This window comes from Syzygium oleosum, unplaced genomic scaffold (assembly GCF_021117445.2).
Source record: "Syzygium oleosum isolate NSW1041296 unplaced genomic scaffold, Sole_v2.1 Sole_v2.08, whole genome shotgun sequence".
Lineage (NCBI taxonomy): Eukaryota > Viridiplantae > Streptophyta > Magnoliopsida > Myrtales > Myrtaceae > Syzygium > Syzygium oleosum.
Genome location: NW_026607492.1, coordinates 9,318,684 through 9,342,079, shown reverse-complemented (window position 1 = coordinate 9,342,079; position 23,396 = coordinate 9,318,684). Strand labels below are relative to the sequence as shown.

General features: G+C 40.4%; 2 protein-coding genes across 3 annotated transcripts in view; both read right to left on the bottom strand.

Annotated features, from left to right (window-relative positions):
• LOC115677142 (phosphoglycerate mutase-like protein 4) overlaps positions 1 to 14,071 on the bottom strand; it is a 36,372-nt gene extending 22,301 nt beyond the window's left edge. The window contains exons 1-7 of one of the 2 annotated variants that reach the window (XM_030611035.2): positions 13,880 to 14,071; positions 13,397 to 13,517; positions 12,687 to 12,737; positions 12,492 to 12,602; positions 12,095 to 12,226; positions 11,619 to 11,694; positions 10,211 to 11,193 (exon numbers count right to left, since the gene is read on the bottom strand). In XM_030611035.2, the coding sequence (XP_030466895.1) occupies positions 10,970 to 11,193; positions 11,619 to 11,694; positions 12,095 to 12,226; positions 12,492 to 12,602; positions 12,687 to 12,737; positions 13,397 to 13,517; positions 13,880 to 13,899 (735 nt within the window). In that variant the 5' untranslated portion in view covers positions 13,900 to 14,071 and the 3' untranslated portion in view covers positions 10,211 to 10,969. Of the gene's footprint in view, positions 1 to 10,210; positions 11,194 to 11,618; positions 11,695 to 12,094; positions 12,227 to 12,491; positions 12,603 to 12,686; positions 12,738 to 13,396; positions 13,518 to 13,879 lie in introns of those variants that run through there. The other variant, XM_056314153.1, reaches the window with a different exon arrangement.
• Positions 14,072 to 17,278: 3,207 nt separating this feature from the next.
• LOC130134482 (phosphoglycerate mutase-like protein 4) overlaps positions 17,279 to 23,396 on the bottom strand; it is a 48,480-nt gene continuing 42,362 nt past the window's right edge. The window contains exons 3-8 of the mRNA XM_030611034.2: positions 20,240 to 20,360; positions 19,542 to 19,592; positions 19,348 to 19,458; positions 18,510 to 18,641; positions 18,022 to 18,097; positions 17,279 to 17,577 (exon numbers count right to left, since the gene is read on the bottom strand). Coding sequence (XP_030466894.2) covers positions 17,357 to 17,577; positions 18,022 to 18,097; positions 18,510 to 18,641; positions 19,348 to 19,458; positions 19,542 to 19,592; positions 20,240 to 20,360 — 712 coding nt within the window. The 3' untranslated portion in view covers positions 17,279 to 17,356. The remainder of the gene's footprint in view (positions 17,578 to 18,021; positions 18,098 to 18,509; positions 18,642 to 19,347; positions 19,459 to 19,541; positions 19,593 to 20,239; positions 20,361 to 23,396) is intronic.

The following is a 23,396-nucleotide window of genomic DNA, read 5'->3' as shown; positions in this document are numbered from 1 at the left end:
GCAAGAGTGTTTCATACTCACGCACTTAGAACATCTAAATTCCTCACACATAAAAATGTACTAAAATAATCACACGTAAAGAAAGTAGTGCATCTTTGAAATTGGGTACTGGGCAGCTTGCACAGTAACCGAAATCCCTTCAAAATAAATTGTAAATGAGCTCCAAAAATTTTAGATTTTGGATATGTCACAGAAAACACATTGATAAACATTTCTTATGCAGAGCACAAAACCCAGTTCAGTCTGTAATCATGTCGTTTTGTCACTCAAATTCAGACCCGAAATCAGCTCGTTAGAACATACAACTCGATCCTCGAAATATATCTCTTTTAGTACCCAAATCACCTTTAAAAGCCTCGAAATTTTTATATGTCATAGATAGAAAATTCCTTAACAACTTTTGTGAAGGAAGTTTGTTGAAAATAGATCTGAAAAAATTTATAAAAATTTGAAAAGATATGTAGGTCAGAAAAACTGTATTTCTAGGCAGTTTAAACATGGTTTGAAGATGAGCTTTTGTACGACCCAAATAAACTCTAAAAATTCCAGATTTAAAATATGTTAAACTTCAAGATGTGAAGAACAACTTTTGTGAGGAACATAACTTCAGATTCGACCTACAAGAATCTCTACAAAAATAGTAAACTGAAGAGGTACATCAATAGCAAATCTAGGTTTCAAACCAAACTTAAAAAATTCAAGCTCTAGTTGATACTCACGAAATTTTGGCTCATCTAGCTCAATTCCAGAAGCTTAAATGGACTTGCAACAACCACTATCACCTTCATTCAACAAGCCAAACCCATGACAGAACAAGTTCAAGCAAGGCTAAACCCAAGTCCAACACGTGTAGAATAGTGCCCTAGCCAAAGTATAGAGAAACCACTTACGAAACCGTTCAAACTACGGGTGGTGAAGAGTGAAAGGCGACGGCGAACGAGCATCGACATGGCATGGATGGCAGCGGCGTGGACGATGAGCGGCTCAGATGGAGGCACGGACGACGGCACGGCGGCGAGTGGTGAGTGGCGACAACTCGGTGAGCGGCTCGGCGATGGTGGCAACGAAGGGATGGCGGCACGGCGGTGAGTGGCGAGCGGCGGTGGTGGTGGTGAGTGGCGACGAGGCGGCAGCGACCCGACGGTGGTGATGGTCGGCGGTGATGGTGGTGGCATGAGAGGGAAGGAGAGAAAGAGAGAAATGAGAGAAATGAGAGTGAGTGAGAGTGATGAATGAGAAAAAGGAGAGTGTTATCCTCTTAAGTGGTCTTGCAAGAAGAGGGAGAAGCCAATAATTCACTTGCACTCAATGGCTTTAAGCTTAGGCTATCATAGTCTTTCCTTAATTTGCTCCCAACCAAGCAAACTTATGGACAAGAAGCCATTTAGAAAATATCTACATCTAGTCTCATTAATGCTAGACAAGAGCACATGCTATAAGCTAGGGGAAATCAATTCTAGAGACTAATCAAGTGGGCCCTCTTCTCCTTCTTCCCCAAAAGTGGCGCCCAAGCCACCAAGATAAGGCCAAAATTTGTCTAATCTCAATCAAGGCTTATAGAAGTTGCATTTAAATGAAAACTATAGGTTAATCAATTATAGGACACCAATCATGCACATATTGTCTTAATGTGCAATATCCTCAAAATCAATCAAGGTTCAATGTGGTAAGATGGGTCTTACCCTCTTGATTGATGCCTAACGAGACCAAATAAATCCAATAATGCGTAATTAAGCGACGTCGGATTGAGGGTGCCACACAATACCCTCATTTTACAAAAGAAAACTATGGTAATTGGGCTGTTAGAATGAAAGCCCTACTCGGCACCTGTGGTGTGTGGGAACTTGTCAACACAAGCTATGATGAGCCAGAGTATGAAGCTACCTTGAGTCAAAATTGGAAGAATGATTTGGAGAAGATTCGCGCAAAAGAACTATGCCCTGTCAATCATCTATCGAGCTTTAGGTGATTATATGTTTGAGCAGATTTTGAATGCTTCTACGTCTAAGGAGACATTGGATATTTTCACAACACACATCAAGGAGTACAAAATGTTCAAAAGATTCGTCTTCAAACTTTGAGAAGCGAATTCGAGGTAATCCATACGAAAGAGTCTTTGCTTATTATTTTACAAGAGTTTTGGCGATTGTCAACCAGATGAAAAAGACTGGTGAAGATGTTCTCGATGTTCGAGCTATTGAGAAGATTCTTTGGTCCTTAGACAAGAAGTATGATCACATTGCCGTTGCAATCGAAGAGGATTGATGAACTTCTGGCTTCATTGCAAGCCCAAGAAGAAAGATTCAAAAGAAACAAGCATGAGCCGGTGGAGGAATTACTCCAAACTCGGTTGACCATCCGAAATGAAAAGGAGTAAAAAAAAGATCCCGCTCAAACTTGAGGGACTAATCAAGATCGTGGTGGAAGTCGAGGCCAAGGTCACTTTCAAGGTAGAGGTTGTGGACAAAGCAGAGGAGTTGTTGCTTGAAACGATAGTAGATACCAGAATCAAAGAGGCGTTCATGGAAGAGGAAAGAACTTGAGAAGCCCATGGTATAATAAATCTAAAATTCGATGTTTTCATTGCAATAAAGTTGGCCATTATCCTTCTGATTGTTGGTGCAAAGAAAGCGGCGGAGCAGATGAAAAGGCAAATTTGGTGAATGATGCCGAGCAAGTTCTTTTATTGGCATTAAAGAAGATGAAGGTAGACAAAATGATATGTGGTACTTGGACACCGGTACAAGCAACCACATGGTGCAGGCGATGTTTGCTGAGTTAGATGAGACAATTAAGGGGAAAGTCTCGTTCGGTGATAATTCCTAAAATTCTTGTCAAAGGAAAAGGTACAATTCTAATTCGTTTGGAGAATGGTGCACATCAGTTTAAATATAATATTTATTATGTACCTAAAATGTCAAGTAATATCTTGAGTTTGGGACAACTTTTGGAGAAATGTTATACTATCAACATGAAAGACCTTAGCCTTGTGCTAAGAGACCAAAATAATAAAATGATTACAAATGTGAAGATGTCGAAGAGCAAGATGTTAACTCTCAATATAAAACATGAAATGACTTGATGCTTAAAGGCATGCGTGGATGATTGTCACGCCCCGAACTCCACGGCGGCCAACATCCCTTCCTAGGTCGAATTTAGTGCGACCCAACGCCCAACACAGAGAGCATTGCACATGAGGAAGCAATATATATAAACCCGTACAAAATAAAACACATGACCATGGGTAGGGCATCAACCAGCATTACAAAATATAAACTTACATTAATCAGGGAAACATATACATAAACCGATGCCATCGAACCGAGCCTACAAACTCCAATACAATAAACCTAGCGAGACGAGCCTCCAAGAACCACCGACACGCCAAAAAGGGATAGGTGGTTGGATTAGTCTAACTACACTAGAGGTCGACCTATCTTCCAAAAAGCGACCGGTCAGACCTACTCTACACAATCCCTAAACTAGCCCAGTGGCGCCTAAGGGTCATCCTCTACTCCACTATCTCCTGAGTCCTCTGACTCGAGCTCCGGAGGGATCGCTTGCAATGGCTGTACAGCCTGCGGCTCCACTGGGGTCACCACAGGTGGCTCCTTATCCGGCTTCTCGGGATCAACGATCTCGCCATCGGGAGGCTTGAGTGCCGAAGGGTCCCATTCACCAATGCCATCATAGGGGATGTCAAAACTCCTCAGTGGGCCGGTCTCCTCTAAACCATCTCGATACGTCCACGCCACGTACGAATAGGGCTTCAGGAGTACTCCGCCCTCGTCAACCCAAATCACACTCGAGTGCTTCACATAAACTCGACCGTCTCCTAGAGGGTACTCCACCTGCTGATTATCCACGTGACTGGGTATCCCAAAACGAGGAGACGGGTTTCCCGGGTTCATGGCTGGGGGTCTGAAATATTGGGTTTTAACAACAATGGGACGAATCTCAGCAAGTAAAACCCCCTAAACCTAAACTAGGCTAACATGCACCTCCTGACAGGCAAACAAAACACAACAATCAAAGCCACAACAACAGACCTAGGCCCTCGGGCCCAGATCGAGCACACAATTGACCCTGCAGGTTAGGCATTTCATAATAATAATATTCACGGCACATACGCAAACACACTGATCACACGTACGCCATACGCATGCTCATGCTCATTAGTGCATGTACCGCACACAAATCACCGATATGCACAACTTTCAACACACTCTGGCACACATATGTCATGCTCATGGTCCGGCTCAACTATGCAGACTTGCACACGGCCAATTTCTCATTATTAATCGACCAGCGTAAAAACGCTTCAGGCCACCAAATATCTCGACCCGCGTAAAAACGCTTCGGGCCCGACCCGCGTAAAAAAACGCTTCGGGCCAACAACACTTCACGGCCCGCGCAATGCGCATCCGGCCCAGTGTCTCTAGCCCGCGTAAAACGCATCAGGCGCAACACCAATCTCCTTACGGACCAAAACCCGCGTAAAACGCATCAGGCTGGCCGTCTTCCGGACGTACCGGGCATCGTCCCGCGTAAACGCATCCGGACGGAATCGACCCCGCGTAAAACATGTCAGGGCCCTTAGTGATCACATATACACACAGCTAGTTTTATCTGAACCCCGCGTAAAACGCATCAAGGCATTTTAGGTGATCACATGCTCATGTCAAGCACGCATACTCGGACAAATCTCATCTCGAGCCAATGCTCAGCAAGGGAAATGCATGGCCATGCAATCTAGCATTCGGGCAATCACACGATGCACAATGAGCATCCAATTTCATTCTAGGCACACAAATAATTATGCCAATTCAACGTGCATTTCAAAATGCCCAATTCGCCTCATGACGTGCTTAATTAACACTTTAGCATGCCCAAAGAATTATTCAATTCAAACCAGCCACGACATGCCCAAATTAACATACTAGCACGCCCAAACAAGCAATTCAATGCAATTAGGCTTCGACATATCATTGGTACATAGTTCATGCAACTAGCACGACATAAGCTCGCACACTCAAGGTTCGCCATGCCACTTCATTCTCGGCCACACACACAAGACACTCAACATGGCCTCATCAAATTAATCACCAATGGGCACAAATCAGCCACTAGATCATTCAAACGTAGCATGTTCGGGAATTATTCTCATTAAACCCCAAATCGCTCGAACTTAGGCTATTTAATCATCATATAGCAGCCACTAATTCCGGTAATTCTCGGCTATAAATCAACTTCAAAATAACCCATGAAGTCTCCCAATTCGTCAATTTAGTCCAAATTGAACCCGGCACACCAATGGCACTTAAATCGTGCGATTAACATAACGTAAGTTCGCACATTCGAGGCCCTCTATACCACCTCATATTCGGCCACTATAAATACACAACATGACATCATGAAATTGGCATCTAAATCAACACAAATCAACCATCAATCGGACAACATGGCATTCACGGCCAATTCACACTTAAGCTCCCCATTAATCCACCTAAGTCCGATCGCTCACCTTATGGACAGACACCGAATCGGTTCACTCTAGGCCAACAATTATCCTCAAAACACTCCATTGGACTCCCCAAATCATCACCAAATCAGCCTCCAACAATCAGCAATTAATCAAACTTAATTCCAACCTAATTAATCCCTAAACTAACCTAAACCCATCTAGAAATGCTTAATTAGCCTAATTAGGATTTAGGGATAGTTTACTCACCTAATCCTAAGCTCCAAAGGGGCTGAACCGGCGAGGAGAACGGACGGCTCAAGCGGCGGTTCACGACGGCGGCGGCTTGCTTCTCCCACGGCGGTCCGGCGAGCGGCGGCAATGGTTCCTTCCACGCGGCCGAGGGGTTGGTCCGGCGGCCTAGGGGGAAAGGAGAGAGAGAGAAAACAGGTCGGTCGGGTGGTGGTGGTGCTCGGTGGACAAGCGGCACGGCGGCCGGCGGCTCCGGCGGTCGGCGAACTTGGCTGAGAGAGAGGAAGAGGGTGGCCGGCGAGAGGGAGAGAGGAGAGGAGGGGGAGTGTTGGCTTGGATGGGAAGAAATGAGGAGAGAGAGAACATTATTGGCCTCTAATAGACTTTGACCAACTTTTTCCAAATTCCCATTTTGTCCCTCTCTCACTTGGTCCATATTAATCCAAGCCAAAATATCTAAGGGCGTTTTGGTTCAATCTTTTTGGGCTGATATTATCCACTTATTTTCGCCAAAATAATGTCCCATAATTATCCTCAAATTCGGAATGCCAAAAATAGGCCTAGGGGCAAAATCGTAATTTTCCGGTCCCGGGCCGAATTTCCATTTTTCGATCGTACCGACCCCAAATATATTTGGCCACTCAAAAATGACGTTGTCCTCGCAAAATAGTCGCACACGACCCCGAAATTCGATGCCAAGTCCGGATCCAATTTCGCGATCAAAATCGCTCAATTACAATTTTAGGGTCTCTCACTAACGGGCAGCTGTTTAGGGGTTACACGTATCGACCTAGGGTTACTCGGGTCGTGACAGTCTCGGTTACCGAGAGAACGCGAGGATTTATCGCTAGTTCCGAAGGTCGCGATCGTTCGGATTTAGTTCAGGATTTGTTCGCCACGCGTACTCTCGGCCGTGCGGAATCATCCGCGATCCGATCATACGTCATTGGCCAAACTAAATCCATCACCTTCCTAGGATCGGCCCACGTTGGCCCAAAATATTTCCTCGTCGTTTCTCGGAATCGGTGCCCGATTCACGATCGATTCCCTGGTCCACGTACCGTTTTCCTAGTTAGCCATTTCCTATTGGTCAGTATCCCGTGAAGGATCCATTCCGGGCGAGACTCACTAAAATTAATTGAGGAATAATATCAATATCATTGATCCCGGAAATTGATCGAAATTCAGGATGTTACAATGATCCTTCATGGTTGTGGCATTTGGGATTTGGCCATCTCAATTTTAGTTGACTCAATTTGCTTTCCCGCAAGAAAATGGTTTATGGCTTACCACATATTGATCATCCAGATCAATTACGTGAAGGGTGTGAGATTGGCAAGCATTCTAGAACTAGCTATCCAAAAGAAGCAACTTATTGAGCAAATAAGCCACTTGAGCCGATTCATTCTGATGCGAATAATTCCTTAATCATATGGTAATCATCGATATTTTGTTACTTTTATCGATGATTTTACTTAAAAAACTTAGGTGCATTTCTTAAAGGAAAAGTCAGAAGTGTTTGATACTTTCAAACAATTCAAGAACTTAGCTGAAAAAGAGATTGACTATTTGATCAAAGCTATGAGGACTGATCATGGAGGAGAATTCACTTCAGTCACATTCAACAAATTCTGTGAGGATCATGATATTCGGCATTTCTTGATGGCTCCATATTCTCCTCAACAGAATGGTGTGGCTGAACGAAATAACATAACTATTCTTGACACGGTTCGAAGCATGTTGAAAAGCAAAAAATGGCCTAAAGAGCTCTGGGGTGAAGCTATTATGCTTACGGTCTGTCTTCAATATGGAAGAAGGACACTACAAGTGTCAAATATTGTGTACGGCGCTCACTTTAGTGCTAAAATTTTCGTCAAATCACTTAAATGCCAAATTGAAAAAAAAACGATTATTTAAGTGCCAACGGCGAGAAATTCCGGCCAAAATTAATACGTGACTTTTATAATTAAAAAAAGGTGACATGGTATATTGTTTAAAAAGCAGTCCACATGGACTTGAAAAAAGAACTCATCAGGCCAAAGGGGTTTCCAAAGAGCAGCATAAGCAATGGTGGGTGTGCCCAGCGAGACCAAGAGGTGGCCACAGATCAGCGAACGCAGCAATCAGGGGAGGCGTAACTATGCGACATGAGCAACGAGGGGAGTTAAAGAAGAGCGGGAAGGAAGCGACTTACGGGGGGAGTTGGGGATGGGATTGCGGGAGGAGGAACACAAAGATGGAGACAGGGAGGAAGTGTTAATCACTTGGCAATTCATCTCAATTGCCCGAGAGCAAGCAGACCCACACCCCCCAATTTGATAATGGTGGAAGGGAGAGACTGAGTGATGAGCCTCCTTTCATGTCACCACCACAACCGCAAGAGTGAGGCGAGTTTGGGATTGCTCATAGCCAAAGTGAGAGAATTAGGTGACTGCAGAGTCAGAATCGTGGGGGAAGACGGGACGAAACTCAGCTTGCAACCAAAGAGCGAAGTGAATTTGAGCTGAATTTGAGCCGCTGCTGAAGCTCTTGCCCTCCATTTGCAATCTTGAGCACTTATTTGGGGGGCAAACCAAAATAGGGTGAATTCGGCCAACTATGGTTTTCAATTTGGGAATTTAGGATTCTTATTAGGGGAAATAAGCTACACTACATCGTTTTTAAGTGTACATGCTGACTATACATGTTGACCGGACCACTGACGAGCCACGTTGGCATCAGAAATTAATAAAAAAAAAAGCCACGTCGGATTTCCGACCAATTAGATCGGAGTTAGCACTTTAGTGATCATTTTTCAAAAAATTTGGCACTGAAGTGATCCAAAAGAAACTTTTGGCATCAAATGAGCGCCGTACATAACTTTTGACACTTGTAATGTCCTTCTTCCCTTCAAAATAGATGTCCCAAATGTGGACTTCAAAGCGTAACTCCACAAGAAGCATGGACCGACAAAACACCTAGTGTTTCGCATTTGAGAATTTTTTGAAGCATTGCATATGCTCATGTCCCGGACCAGAAAAGATCAAAGATGTCAAACGAGCAAAAAGCTCATTTTTTATCGAACATGACTCCTCATCCAAAGCCTATAGATTATTCGATCCTAACACTTTGAAAGTGCCTATAAGTAGAGATGTCAAGTTTGATGAAGAAGGCACATGGGAAGACAATTCAGAAGATGAAGAGAATGCTCATGGTGATTCCAGCCAAACGGAGTTGAAGGATCACTCTTCACCTTCTTCTCCAATATCTTTGTCAAGCCCATCATCACCAACTTCTTCAAATGGTGTTGATAAACCGATACTAGCAAGATCAAGGAGATTGTCTGAGCTTTATGAAGCCACCGATGAGCTTCACCTTGTATGCCTTCTTGATTGTGAGCCGATTGTCTTCGATGATGCCACCAAAGAAGAAAACTGGAGGAAAGTCATGAATGATGAGATTGAAGCTATTGAGAAAAACCAAACATTCGAGCTTGATGATCTTCCGAAGGACAAGAAAACGATTGGTGTCAAATGGGTGTACAAAGCCAAGAAAAACACATTAACACGAAGAGATTAAATTATGTGTTTTAATAAAATAGGACGAATCGAGTATGGATTGGATCGGGTATGGGTCATCAAAATTGTATTGCATAAAAATGGATTAATATGGGTTAAATAGATCAATTTGGATCTGACTATTTTCGACCCAACCCACCCATTTAATGCCCCTAACAATCACTTCACTCCTTTTATGCTCTCTCTACTGCAACTTACTTCTGGTGTTACTCTTGTGCAATACTAACCTTTTTGTAAGGTAGGGGGACAACAGCAATAAATCTCGTGAACACTAATTGGACAACTCTTATAATTTAAATAACCAAGAATGAAGATAACTTTTAAGACGATAACAATTCGGTAAAGCATGCTTCTCAGTAGGTTTTGATACCCAGTGTCTCTTAGCATGTAATATCGTAAAAAGAGGGGATAATGGCACGATTAGTTCTTGAACTTTTGCTTGATATTCAATTTGGTTCTTAATCTTATTTTTTATCGATTTGATCTCTTAACTCTTTTACCTTGTTCAATATAAGATACACACATGACATTAGCAACCCTAGGTATGCAGGGTGATATCATCAGGTGCATGTTATATATATACATATATGTATACAGATTTTTAATTAAACTAGAATTACTTATAAAATGATTTCGGGATTTGTTGAGCGATCAAATAAAATAAATAGATTTTTTTATCTTGGTGAAAAATACCTCATGGGAAAATTACCAAAAAGGTCTTAAACCTACTGCATTTATACCGATTTAGTCCTAAACATTTCAATTTGGCCAATTTCGTCCTAAACCTTTTGATAATTTGCCAATTCAGTTTTAAACCTTTCAATTGTGCCAATTTAGTTCTAAAACTTTTGATGATTTGCCAATTTAGTCATTCTGATCAATTTTAACCGAAAATCACTAATGTGGTCTAGTTAACACCAACTATCCTACGTGGCACAGTCGATACTGAAGAGGGCACTTCATGCCCTTATTTAAAATTTTCTCATTTAGTTATGCTAAATAGACTTTAGATGCAAAATTGTATTTTAAAAAATAGCAAATGTAATGAAACTAATAAAAACTAATAAAAACTCGTGTATGTGTTCGTGGTATTTATCCTATGATCAAGAATTGGCCAGATCTCAAACACAATCCAAGCATATTATCTAGGACTCGACTGGCCTTAGTTTTTCACATGTATGGAGGTAGGACTGAATGCCACCGACATAGCCGAGTGAACCAAAAGCACCAAACGTCCACGCATAAGGATAAAACAGAAAAGCCATCCAAGGGAGATCTAAATCAAGCAGACCTCACCTAATGCATTCCATGCTTGCCAAACGCACAGAGCTCAAGAACAAACCCATAAAGAAAACTACGAATGTAGAACCAGTAAAGATATAATCAGATATAATCACCATTACCTGTCCATGCTAATCCATATACGAGGTTTTATCACAAATAAAAAGAAATGATCAAGTGGCTGGACACAATTTACAATGTCAAACAATTAATCTTTAACTGGGTATTTCTAACAATTGGGGCACCCAAAACACTTGGTTACGTGACCATAGGATAGGACTCTTCTGGGCCATTATGAAAAATAATACATGTTGTTCGAACAATCAATATATGCTATCTCTCAGTTCTTCCCACTGATTTTGGTCTTACCATAGCTCACTGCTAGTAGGCTACTGGAACAGTATCCAGCCCGGTCGATCTAACCAGAAGTTCTATCCCCACCAAACCCTGTGCTCAGATATTTCATTTGGCTGAGATGACTAACATCACCCCAGGATTTTAAGATGCAGTTGTCCGCATCAGACAAGTGGAAAATGTTGACAGAAGTATTCAGTACCTTTCTGCCAGACCGTTTATTTGGGCAAGCCCACCTATGAAGCGATTGGATTACACCACCATGAGTGACCACTACTACTCGTTCTCCTGCGCAGTGAAGAAAAAAAATTGTTTGTAATTTCTGTTTCCAGCTTAAATTGTATCGGTATTCTTTAGTAGTGAACAGGAAGCACATTTAAATCATGGTCGTCTCGTCTTCGTCTTTCTTCTGCAATGACAAAGCAAGCAAATCGAAGAAAGGGCATTTAAAAGAAAAGAGCACCAACAATTAGAGAGCATTAAAACAACAATTAAAGCTGTTCAGCAAAGTCCTGAGATGCTTAGTTTTCGAGACCAGAAAAGGTAATCCGGGAAAAACTCCTTACAAGAAGCTAAGGAGATTCGAACCAGCAAAGTATAACTTATAGTGCCCGGTAAACACCATGCGAGGAGTCACTTTCATGTATAAAACTATTAACATCACATTTAGCTTAGTAGAACACTCGAATAATCAACATGAATAATCTCTTTACCTTTGTGCTTCATACTGATGTTTCGCAAACACGTAGTGGAGCGCTGATAAACCTGATCAATACTTTCACCACCACCCTGTGTGCAGAAGAAACAAGAGAAACACAGATCAGACATTCCACTTATGAACCAATTTGCACCCTGCAGACTGCCAAACTCTCTCTTGATAATGTTTATCTAGTAACTATTTCTTTTTGTAATGCCTAATATATGAGATGAGAACTTTACTATCTTTTATGGATTAAAAGAAGATTTAAGATGTGAATCCATCAAAAAAGCCAAAAGAATGGGACAGAAATTCTTCCAGCTGTGTATATAATATCGAGTGAGCCATTTAAATAGCTCCAATGACGAAAACTATGTATTTTGAAATATTTACACACATTACGCATAGTTTCCACATTGAAAGTTAGTGGCAAAATGAAAATTGACCAAAGTCAGGTGCTTTTTTTCGAGCTCAGCGCAAATCAAAACCCACCGGAATTTCTCGATCTGTCCTCTGCGATCGAAGGACTTTATAGGCTTCCGGACAGACCCTAGCTGCAGCACGTGGGTGAAGGCCTTGAAGCTCCCCTAGATTTATTTCCCGGAGACCTGGATCCTGGATAACCTAGATTCAAATTTCAAAACAACATGCAAGATATTTCGGAGGACTCAATCATTAATCGAACTGCAAGAATGAACACGGACTTTTACAACATTCTGAAATTTCCAACAAATAAAGATAACCTCTAATGGAATCTTTTAGATCTACATCACTGTCTGAAATTTACGTATATTTTGGGTTTTGTAACACCAAATGGATAATGCCAAAATTCATGAGTATTTCTCATAAATAGAATGCCAGATTAAGAATAGTCTCACTATATTCATACCTCCAGTCCACCACAAGCAGTTGCAATTAGATTTGCCGTCTCCAAAGCTCGTTTTAGGTCAGATGAGTAAATTGCAGAGATTTTACCTTCTCTGGACAGCCTTTCACCCACCTTTCAGAAAAAAACACCAGAGGAAGGAAATAAACCTGTTGGTCGCTCCAAAGAAAGGGACAACATATCATGGAAAATACTCACTGCAGTTGCTTGCCGCCTCCCAATTTCATTTAATTCGATATCCAGATGTCCCTGTTAATTGTAATGAAATAAGTAACCGAAGGTAAATACGAAAAGAGGCAGAAACAAGTTCTTAAACAAAATGCATGAGATGGCAGATATCAGCACAATTGGAGATATACTTGCTTAAACTCATAAATAAATGAGGAGAAACCACAACCTAGTCATGCTTTTTCTCTAAATCTATTAGGCAGTGACATGTCCTATAATGTTATAAATCACTTGATCACAAGAACTGTAATAGAAAGTACGAAGCTTTAGAGGTACAGTGTACATATTCTTTGCCATTACATCTTCCCTGTCATCTTTTTGGTTCACCTTGAATGTGACCTTGCCATCAAAGGTTTCATTTTTACATAGGAAAAGAGCAGTATGGAAATCAACATGTATTCTCAAGAACTGATATCATTTACCAAAGGCTAATAATAGTGGATTCGCTATGCAATTGCAGATATATGTAGCCCAATGCAGCTACATAGCTTAAGAAGAACTGATATCATTCACCAAAACGACGCCTCTATTAACTTAGCATTTGCATTGTATCCTGTTCGTTTGTCATACAATGTCCAACAATAAAATACTGTTCTACATGCACCTTTTATATTATAATAGGTGATGAGCAAGTTCTATAAAATCGGAAGGCTAAAGAGAAACCCAGAAGCAAAGAAAACCTGAATTCTTCCATCAGCATTCCACTCGGTTTCCCCGTGACGCACGACAACAATTTCGGCATAGGCTACGCCAACTGGAACCGAATGAGCAATGCCGTCGCAACCCAAGTCAGCAGCAAACCTGACAGAAAGCGGGAAGAAAGAGTACTGGTTAACCTCACGCAATATGAAGACAGAAGCTAACAATAATAACAAAAAAGATCAAAAGAACGAACATTTAACTCAACCTAAGACGCTCACACAGTGACATTGGTGATCAAAACAACATCGAAACTCAACCGAATCGATCGGAACAACAGTCGATAGATAATTTGGTTTGACAGCAGCAAGTTCTCATCATCACCAACATGCCAAAAAACAGAACGCAAGCACAAAAATATATCGAGCTCAGCGATTCCAGAGGTTTTCATTGTCCTTCAAATTTCGCGGAACGTCACGACACACGAAGCAAAAAGTCGACCACAATAGAGGACAGTGTCAGACCTCGAGTTCGAAGCCGACATGGCAGGCTCGCGATTCGGCTCTGGACCTTGCGTTCTCGATCGCCGTTGAGCGATGAAACGAGTCTCAATCCCAATCTTCGAGTTCAGGAGCGACAATGTGCGAAACGACGACGAGAATGACGAAGAAGAAGAAGAAGAAACCGGTGGAATTGGAATGTGCGGGGTGTGCAGTGCGCTGATGCTTTGCGCGAAGCATCAGGTTCGACCTCTCCGGCTTGCTTTCTACGCGCCACAAAGCGGATGGGCCCGGTAAAATGGGCCCACCTAGAGAAACAACCAGCCCAAGCCCAATTCGACTTGTCTTAGTGGACTTTGGGTATCTTTGTATCCGGAAAATAACACAAATAGTCTCTGAACTTCGGCTCAATATATAATGTGATCCCTGAACTTTAAAATTGTTCAATATGATCCCTCAATTTTTTGTACATATTCAATTTAATCCATGAACTATATGAAAATGTTCTATTTTGTCCTTTTATTAATTCAAGTTCAGAATTCAAGGACATTATTGAACATTTTCATGTAGTCAAAGACAAGATTGAATATGTACAAAAAATTTAAAGACCGCTTTGAACAAATTTAAAGTTCATGAGCCATATTGAATAAATTAAAAGTTTGGAGACGATATTGCACATTGAGCCAAAGTTTAGGCACCATTTGTGTAACTATCCTTATAAAATATTAATAGTGTAAGACACCGTAAACATTAGGGCTAGGGCTAATACCAGCAAAAACTTCAAACCGGTACACCTTTGTCATATTTACCCCAAACTAATTACCATGTCACAAAAACTCTCAAACTGGTATCCCCGTGTCACAGTTATCCCAAACTAATTTTTGCGTCCAAAAAATTCTCAAACTAGTACACTCGTGCCACATTTACCTTAAAAGAAGATACTCATGTTGCATTTACCCCAGCTTGTGGTACGACAAGTGAGTATAAGAATGCGTTTGTTTCGCGTAAAATGTTAATACTTTCTAGGAAGTCATTTTCCATGAAAATGAGTTCATTTTTCGATGTTTGGCTAAAACCTAAAAAAGACTTGGAAAGTATTTTTCAGTTGTTTGGTAAAGAAAATCTAATGGTGAAAATTATCAAAAAATTTATATTTTCTAAATTAGTTTAAATTATTTTTATTAAGAAAAGAAAATACATGAATGTTTTCCTTCTTAGAAAGAAAATAAAAAAAAGAAAAAAAGAAAGAAAGAAAGAAAAGAAAAGAAAAAGTATTAGCAAATTTAATATGAGCAGTTTTGGAAAATGTTTTCAGCTTCTTTTATTAGGGAATTCACTTTCCTAATTTTATATATGAATGATTTCCTTGAATGGAAAGTGTTTTCAGTTGACTAACCATTTTCGGTGAACCAAACGGGTGAAAATCCGGAAAACGGATTCAGAGAAACACTTTCCCTCAAACAAACACTAAAATAGAGATAATAACACAAATGGCTTCTGAACTTTGCTTCAATATATAATGTCATCCCTAAACTTTAAACTTGTGCAATGTAGTTCATGAACTTTTGGTATATATTTAATTTAATCCCTGCACTATATGAAAATGTTTAATATTGTTATTATATTAATTTAAGTTTCGTTTGTTTCGCGGAAAATGTGACATTTCTGAAAAAAAAAATTTCAAGAGGTCAATATTTTTCTAGTGTGTTAGCTGAGACTTGAAACTGAATTGGAAAATATTTTCTATCTTTTAGTATGGAAAATCAAGATTTTCCTAAATAGACATACTATTAAGATAGGAAAATTACCAAATTTGTTGACATGGTTGACAGCCGTCCTCCTAGCATGGTTAGCTGATGTGGACAATTTTTACAATTATTTAAAAAATTGATTTTTTAATAAAATTTTTTATTTTATTTTATTTATTATTGTTTTTCTTCTTTTCATTCTTTTCGTTTTCTTTCTTCCTCAACTAGTCACTGGGCCTCAATGGCCAGCCACAAGAGAGGGCCAGTGAAGGTCGACATCGCTTGCCTCTAGTGAGGCTCTAGCTTGCTAGATCCCGGTGAGATGAAGCTCGCCCGAGGCCGACAAGGTTAAGCTCACCCGATGCCGGCAATGCTCGACTACGCCGGATCTAGCAAGGTGGAGCCTTGCCTGAGGTTGGCAATGCTTGTGTTCATTGGCCCTCTCTTATGCTGATTGTCGATCATTGCCGAGGCTCGGCGATCGGCAAAGGAAGAAAGACAAAAATAAAATAAAATAATAATAATATAAAATACAAAATTTTTCAAAAAAATTAAAAAAACTGTTTAGATCAACGTCGGTCGTGCCGTGTAGGACGGCTGACTTCTATGTCAGCAATTTCCGGGCCTAGCATCCTAGGCACCAGTGTCTCGGGCTCGGCCTCGATGGACTTGGGCACAGATGCCAAGGTATCGAGCACGGTTTAGATGGACATGGACTCAACCTCGATGGTCCTGAGCCCGATTGTGAGGGATCCTATTGCCAAGAACTCGGGAACGAGCATTGGGGTTCTTGTGCCCAAGCACAAAGTTCCTGATCCAAGCACCGATACCTAATTATATTTTGGAAAATGATTTCTGATTTTTGAAAGAGGAAATCATTTTCCTGAATTTAACTTAGGGTAGGAAAACCTTTTTCATTGACTAGGAAATATTATCCGTTGACTCATTTTTCTAAGCGAACCAAATGCGGGAAAATGAGGAAAATATTTTCTAGGAAAAAGGTTTTCTGCGAAACAAACAGAGCCAATGGTCTTCCAAGGACATATTTTTTTTTTTTTTGGTAACCCAGGGAACCCCGCACGACCGACAGTCGGGGAGTAAACCCTGGGGGCGACACGTGCTAGCCACCACACACGTGCCACCGGTTAAGTCACCCTGCGGCGCCCGGGATTCGAACACTCAACCTTTTGCGAGAGGAAGAGTGCGCGCTCCAGCAGCGCCACCCAGGCGGGTGGTAACAAAAAATGGTACAATTTTCGATAATTGCTAATATGAAACATTAAAGCTCATCAAAACTATTTTTTTTAAAACAAAACTTTTCTTCAACCTTTTTCCTTTTCTGTTTTGCTCTTTTTTTCTCTTTATTAAGCATATTTTCCAAAGATATGCTCTGTTTTTTTCTCTTTTTCAAATATTTAAGATTGCCCTATCAGTAGCTATTTTAGAACGGTTAATTAATGTTTTTGGTCGAAATGTTAGAATGGTTAAGTTAATTAAGGAGACTCATTACAGAAATTACAAACTCTAAAGGATCCAATAACGCAAATTGAGAATGGATTAAATAACCTTTTCTACCAAAAAAATAGCGCAAATTGAGAATTCAAGGACTTAAATTGGACAAATCGAATGACGTAAGGACCAAGAATGAAATTATCCTTGGACAATAACAAGAGAGTGAATCATGCTTCTCAGCGGGCCTTATCGTACCTCATTACAGGTAGGGCTACTAGAACAACATCCAGAATAGTTTGATCTAACCAGAAGTTCTATCCCCACCAAACAGTGTTCTCAGATATTCTATTTGGCTGAGATGACTAACATAACCCCCGGATTTGAAGACCCAGTTGTCCCCATCAGACAAGTGGAAAATGTTGACAGAAGTATTCAGGAACTTCACAGGCTGTTTATTTGGGCAAGCCCGCATATAAAGCGTTCGGAGTACCCCACCATGAGTGACCGCTACTACTCGCTCTCCTGCGCAGTGAAGAAAAGTTTTATTTGCAATTTCTGTTCCCAGCTTAAATTGTATTAGAAATTCTTTAGTGAACGGAGAGCGCATTTAAATCATGGTTGTCGTTGTCCTAGTCTTTCTTCTTCTATAACAAAGCAAGCAAACCAAAGAAAGGGCATTTAAAAGCAAAGAGCATCATTGAAGTCTTAGAAAGCATTAAAACTACAATAAAAGCTGTTCACCAAGTCCTGTGATGCGTAGTTTTCGAGACTGAAAAAGGTAATCTGGGAAAAACTCCTGTAAAAAAAGATGCTATGGAGATTCGAACCAGAGAAAAATGAGTATTACAGTGCTTGGTCAACACTATGCACGGAATCACTTTCATGTATAAAACTAATAACATCGCATTTAGGATAGTAGAACACTCATCAATTCTGGTGAATAAGCCACATAAATAATCTCTTTACCTTTGTGCTTCATACTGATGTTTCGCAAACACGTAGTGCACCGCTGATAAACCTGATCAACACTTTCACCCCCACCCTGTGTGCAGAAGAAACAAGAGAAATGACTGATCAGACATTCCACTTATGAAGCAATTTAAACCCTGCAGACTGCCAAAATCTTTCTCAATAAATGTTTTGTCTTGCCATCCTTCGTTATGTAAAGCCTAACACATGACGTGAGCTTTGCTATGTTTTACAAATTAAAAAGAACATGCAAGATGTGAATCCATTAAACAGCCAAAAAAATGGAACTGAAATTTTTATAGCTGTGTATACAACATATAGAAAAAAACACATCACCTGAACCATTGAACAACTCCAATGACAAAAACTATGAATTTTGCAATATCCTCATTATGCATAGTTTCCATATTGAAAGTTAAGTGGCAAAATGAAAATTGATCAAAATCAGGTGCATTATGTCAAGCTCTGTGCAAATCAAAACCCACCGGAATTTCTTGATCCGTCTTCTGCGATTGAAGGGCTTTATAGGCTTCAGGACAGACACTAGCTGCAACATGTGGCTGAAGGCCTTGAAGCTCCCCAAAATTTCTTTCCCGGAGACCTGGATCCTTGATAATCTAGATTCTCATTTGAAAACAACATGCAAGATATTTCAGAGGACCCAATCATTAATCAAACTGTAAGAATGAACACGAACTATTACAACACTCTGAACTTTCCAACTAATAAAGACAAGGGATAAGTGCATTCAAAGTCCTAAAACTTATCACGAAAGTACAATTGAGTCCTAAAACTTTCATAATGTGCAATTAAGTCCTAAAACTTGTTAGGAAAGTGCACTTGAGTCCTAAAACTTTCAAAAAGTGCAAATAAGTCCTAAAACTTGTCACGAAAGTGCAAACAAGTCCTAAAACTTGTCAAATTGGTTCGATCAAGTCCTTCCATTGATTGTACTTTTTGAAAATTTTAGGACTTGATTGCACATTTGTGATAAGTTTTAGGACTTGATTGCACCTTCGTGAAAAGTTTTAGGACTTGATTGCACTTGTTGAAAGTTTTAAGACTTGATTGTACTTTCGTGATAAGTTTTAGGACTTGATCACATTTTTTTGAAAGTTTTAGGACTCAATTGCACTTTCCTGATAAGTTTTAGAACTTCTAGTGCACTTATCCCTAAAGATAACATCTAATGGAATCTTTTAGCTCTACATCACTATCTGAAATTTTAGTATACGTTGGGTTTTGTAACACATAATGCCAAAATTCACGTGTAATTCTCATAGATAGAATGCCAGATCAAGAACGGTCTCACTACATTCATACCTCTAGTCCACCACAAGCAGTTGCAATCAGATTTGCCGTCTCCAAAGCTCGTTTTAGGTCAGATGAGTAAATTGCAGTGATTTTACCTTCTCTGGACAGCCTTTCACTCACCTTTCAGGGAAAATAATAGAAGTTGTTAATAAACCTGTTGGTTAGTCCAAAAAAAGGGATGACATATCGCAGAAAATACTCACCGCAGTTGCTTGCTGCCTCCCAATTTCATTCAATTCGACATCTAGAGTTCCCTATTAGATGTAATGAAATAAATTTGAAGGTAAATAGAAAAAGAGGCAGACACCAATTCTTAAACCAAATGCATGAGACGGCAGATATCAGCACAATTAGAGATATATTTGCTTAAACTCAAATAGGGAGAAACCACAGCCTAGTAATGCTTTTTCTCTAATTCGATTAGGCATGTCCTATCACGTAAGGAATGTTGATCACTTACTCACAAAAGCTGTAATAGAAGATATGAAACCTTAGCGGTGGAGAGTACATATTCTTTGCCATTACATCTTGCTCTATCATCTTTTGGGCTCATCCTGAGTGTTTCCTTGCCATCGAGAGTTCCAATTTTATATAGGAAAAGAGAAGTAGGAAAATCAACATAGTATTCTCAAGCAAAGGCTTGTACAGTTGTACTGGTGGATTCACAATGCAATTACAGATAAATGTAGCCCAATGAAGCTACATAGCTTGACAAGAACTGATATCAATCACCAATATGATGCCTCTATCAACTAAACACATTTGCATTGTATCTAGTTCGTTTGTCACACAATGGGCAAAAATCAACTAGTGTACTACATGCGCATTTTATATCGTCATAGGTAGTCAGCAATTTCTACAGAATAAGAAGGCTAAAGAGAAATCCAGAAGCAAAGAAAACCTGAAATCTTCCATCAGCATTCCAGTCCGTTTCACCGTGATGCACGACAACGATTTCAGCATAGTCTCCGCCAATCGGAACCAATTGAGCATCACCATTGCAAACCAGATCAGCAGCAACCCTGATAGATAACCCATGAAAGAGGGTAGTGGTTAACCTCACACGCATTAAGACCGAAGCTACCACAAAAACAAGGGAAAACTCCAAATAAGGGTTTGAAGTACCCTCATTTTCTCAAATAAGGGTTTAAAGTGAATTTTGTTTCAAATAAGGCTCTGAAGTGGCTATATTTGTTTCAAAAAAAGGGCAAGACTTTCATGATGATAAGAGCATTTTCGTCTTTTAACTTTTTTGAATTTTTTTCTTTCTTTTTTCCTTTCCTTTCCTTTTTTCTTTTTCTAATTTTCTCTTTGTTCTTCGCCGGTGGCCGGAAGGTCGGGAAGGGTTAGGCGAGGGCACCCCTTGCCAGCAACAGGCCTCACCGGCCTCGTCGAGGGCAAGGCTGCCCTCGCCAGATCTGGGCTAGGGTTGCCTCGCCGGCCATGGCCGAGGTCGGCCCTCGCCAAGATCGGGCAAGGGTCGGCCTCCCCCCCTCAGGGTTTCATCGCTGCATCAGATTTGTGCAGTGACTTGAACACCCACCCCAATGCCCGGAACCCTCCTCCCAGATGTCTTCGCCTCGAGGCTTCCTCGACCCTCAAATCTGAGCTACCATGGCTACGGCCAACGCTCCGATCGCCATGAAGGAGGCTCTCACGATCAGTCCAAGGGTTTCCTCCTCAACTTTCCCCTATTTTCACATTGTTTCGGATTCCGACAAGCTTGCGGATATTGAGTTAGAGTCGATCGTCTTTCTAGCCTCACCCAGGGCGAGGGTCGCCTCGCTGAGGCGAGACTGGCCTCACTCAAATTTGGCAAAGGCCGGCCTCGCCCATGGCTGGCGAGGACGGCCTCACCTATTGCCAATGAGGGCGACCCTTGCCAGATCGGCCATGGGCGACCCTCGCCCAGCCCTTCTTGGGCTTCGCCGGTAGCTAGCCACCGGCGAAGAACAAAGAGAAAACCAGAAAAAGGAAAAAAGAAAAGAAATAAAAAAAAGAAAAAGAAAAAAACAAAAGAAAGGAAAAAAAAGAAAAAAATAATATAAAATTAAAATTGTCTTTGACAAAAATGCCCTTGATCGGCCATAATATTTCACCGGTCAGCGACCGGTGAGGTCAGGCCCTTATTTGAAAATGTCATGATCACTTCATGCCCTTATTTGAGACTAATATGCCACTTCAGACCCTTATTTGAGACTAATATGCCACTTCAGACCCTTATTTGATATAAAGTTCACTTCATGTCTTATTTGAGAAAATGAGGGCACGTCATGTCATTATTTGGAATTTTCCACAAAAATAAAAAATGAAAAGATAAAAAGAAGAACATTAAACGCAAATTAAGACGCTCACACAGTGACATTGGTCTGGAAAATGGTCCGAAAGAATTCGCAAACAAGTGAAACGAAAGAAACAACTTCCACTACAAAAAAACGCCGGATTAGCGACGGAAAAAAAAGAAGCAAAATCCGTCGCAAATCGCATTTGCGACGAAATTAGCGACGGAAAAAATTCCGTCGCTAATAGGTCGTCGCAAAATTTTGCGACGGAAAATTTCAATTTCCGTAGCAAAATTGCGACGAAAAAAAATTCGTCGCAAAATTAGTCGCAAATAATTCGTCGCAAATTAGCCACGAACACTATCCGTCGCAAAATTCGTCGCAATTAATTCGTCGAAAAATTCGTCGCAAATTAGCCATGAACATTATCCGTTGCAAAATTCATCGCAATTAATTTGTCGTAAATTAGCCACGAACACTAACCCTCGCAAAATTCGTCGCAAATTTAGTCGCATATTTCGTCGCAAAATCCGTTGCAAATTTCGTCACAAATTTCGTCGCAAAATTCGTTGCAAATAATTCGTCGCAAATTAGCCACGAACTTTATTCGTCGCAAAATTGTCACGAAATTCGTCGCAAAATCCGTCGCAAAATTAGCCACGAACTTTATTCGTCGCAAAATTTGTCACAAAATTTGTCGCAAAATTCGTTGCAAAATTCGTCGCAAAATTAGCCACGAACTTTGTTCGTCGCAAAATGTATTCGTCGCAAATTAGCCACGAACTTGATTCGTCGCTACTTATTCGTCGCAAATTAGCCACGAACTGTAATGGTCGCAAAATTCGCCTCTAAATATTCGTCGCAAATTTTTCACCATTTCGACCATCAAATCTTGTCCATATCAATAGCTACGTATTAATGAATATCATGTAATACATTGAAAACAATCAAAGGACACGAGACAACCATAGATTCTGCTTCAGAAATAGAAAACGAACAAACCAGACACAATGCCATATAATTGAAAAATATAACTGAAGGAAAGATGCTAGTCTGCAAAAAATAATGATATATGCAAAGTTACAAAGTCTGACATGATGCTTTTTGATATCCAATCTTATAATACATTCAAAACATTCATAGGAGGCGAGACAACCATAGATTCTGCTTAAAAAACGAAAAATCGACAAACCAGACACAAGATTGGGCAGCTTTGGTACTCAACAGGACATCAAAAGCAGTCACTTTTGTCGACACCTGATGAAATGTGGATACATAAATAAAGATATTCAATCAGTCCAGAATATAAAAGAATTGTTTATGCATGGATGTGGAACTAGGTATAAAAAAACAAGTAAGAGGGTTAACAAAAAAACATTTCAGGACGAACATCAATGTTCTTACGTATGAATATGAGTCAACTTTGACATCCACTGTAGTTTTTTCACCCTGGTAAACCGTATTTCTGTCACCTAGGAAAAATTAGATCCTTGTCCAAACAGCATTCAACAGTTTAATGACTTAGAGAGGTGAATTACCAACATCAATTCCCAGGAAGAGAGGACTCAAAGTCAATTAAGGCATGTATTTCTACAATGTTCAAATATCATGATTTTTTTTAACAAGCATGTCATCCTGGGATCTCTAAATTTTCAGTTTTTCGCAAGCAAAGAACCTAGTTGTAAGAAAGTTGTGCACAAAAAGTAATTGTAGGGCAGGAACATATTGGGTGAAACTGCACTTATGTCATGAAAGATTGTGAAGCAAGCTTACCCC